The following is an 894-nucleotide window of genomic DNA, read 5'->3' on the forward strand; positions in this document are numbered from 1 at the left end:
AAGGTTACCATCGCTGCGACTCCCGACAGGGTCACATTGACGGTTGTAAGTAATGAACTAAAACAACTCAACTCCTGGCGAGATGTTTACATCGGCCAAGGTTGAAACAGCCGACGCTAGAGGCGCCACTGTCGGATCGATTCCGAGAACAAGGTCAAGATGTCCCTTACATAATGAGAGTACTAGACGGAATATGATCCATAAGATATGCCAAGGATACGTACTCCTTTCCATCCGCTGTTCGGGCCGGTTGAGGCTCGGCCATTCCTTGTATATGACCTGCCCGATCTCCTCCCAGTAGGCGATCTTCGAGTCCCCGGACTCCCTGGCCCTGCTCGAGTAGAGTGCCGGCCTCTTCATCACCTCCCTAATGAAGGCTTCTGTGTCAAACATTGCTAAAGGCGAAGTACCGTCCTCAGGGCATCAGCGCACGAGGGCTACTGACGCTCGAAGCGCTGGCCCAACCACGGCGCCACCTAGCGGCGATCCAACGCGCTATCGATTCCTGCGATCGCCCCGCGCCCACTACACCGAGATGTTCCACGCCCTGGAAGATCCCATCCCTCAAGGAACAGATCAGTCTTACTGTCAGTCAGGAATCCAGGTTTAATTGAAATCACATCCAATTCCTCTATCCTGGATTCGAGGACTAGTTAAAATCTTTTTTTGAAGCCTTTATATATCCGAGGTTTATATGAACAGTCTATTCCTCAAATATGTAACAATGACATAATCTTTAATATCGGGTAGTGGTCACCCAAATGGTCTGTCTTAAAAAAACTCTTTATGTCAAAAGGAAAACGTTGTCTTTACCCGAAAAATAGTTTCATAATGATGAGTGGAATAGTTGGCCGTGGATTATATACACAAAAAGATGATTGGCCGAAGCATTGG

The 894-nt window shown here is 48.2% G+C and overlaps 1 protein-coding gene across 3 annotated transcripts in view; it reads right to left on the minus strand.

Moving 5' to 3' along the window:
- LOC106677519 (uncharacterized) overlaps nt 1-422 on the minus strand; it is a 48,596-nt gene extending 48,174 nt beyond the window's left edge. For all 3 annotated transcript variants that reach the window (XM_067049851.1, XM_067049853.1, XM_014415512.2), the window contains exon 1: nt 225-422. In XM_067049851.1, coding sequence (XP_066905952.1) covers nt 225-393 — 169 coding nt within the window. In that variant the 5' untranslated portion in view covers nt 394-422. The remainder of the gene's footprint in view (nt 1-224) is intronic.
- Nucleotides 423-894: the final 472 nt, after the last annotated feature.

This window comes from Halyomorpha halys, unplaced genomic scaffold (genome assembly GCF_000696795.3).
Source record: "Halyomorpha halys isolate HHAL.00 unplaced genomic scaffold, Hhal_1.1 Scaffold8.1, whole genome shotgun sequence".
Classification (NCBI taxonomy): Eukaryota; Metazoa; Arthropoda; class Insecta; order Hemiptera; family Pentatomidae; genus Halyomorpha; species Halyomorpha halys.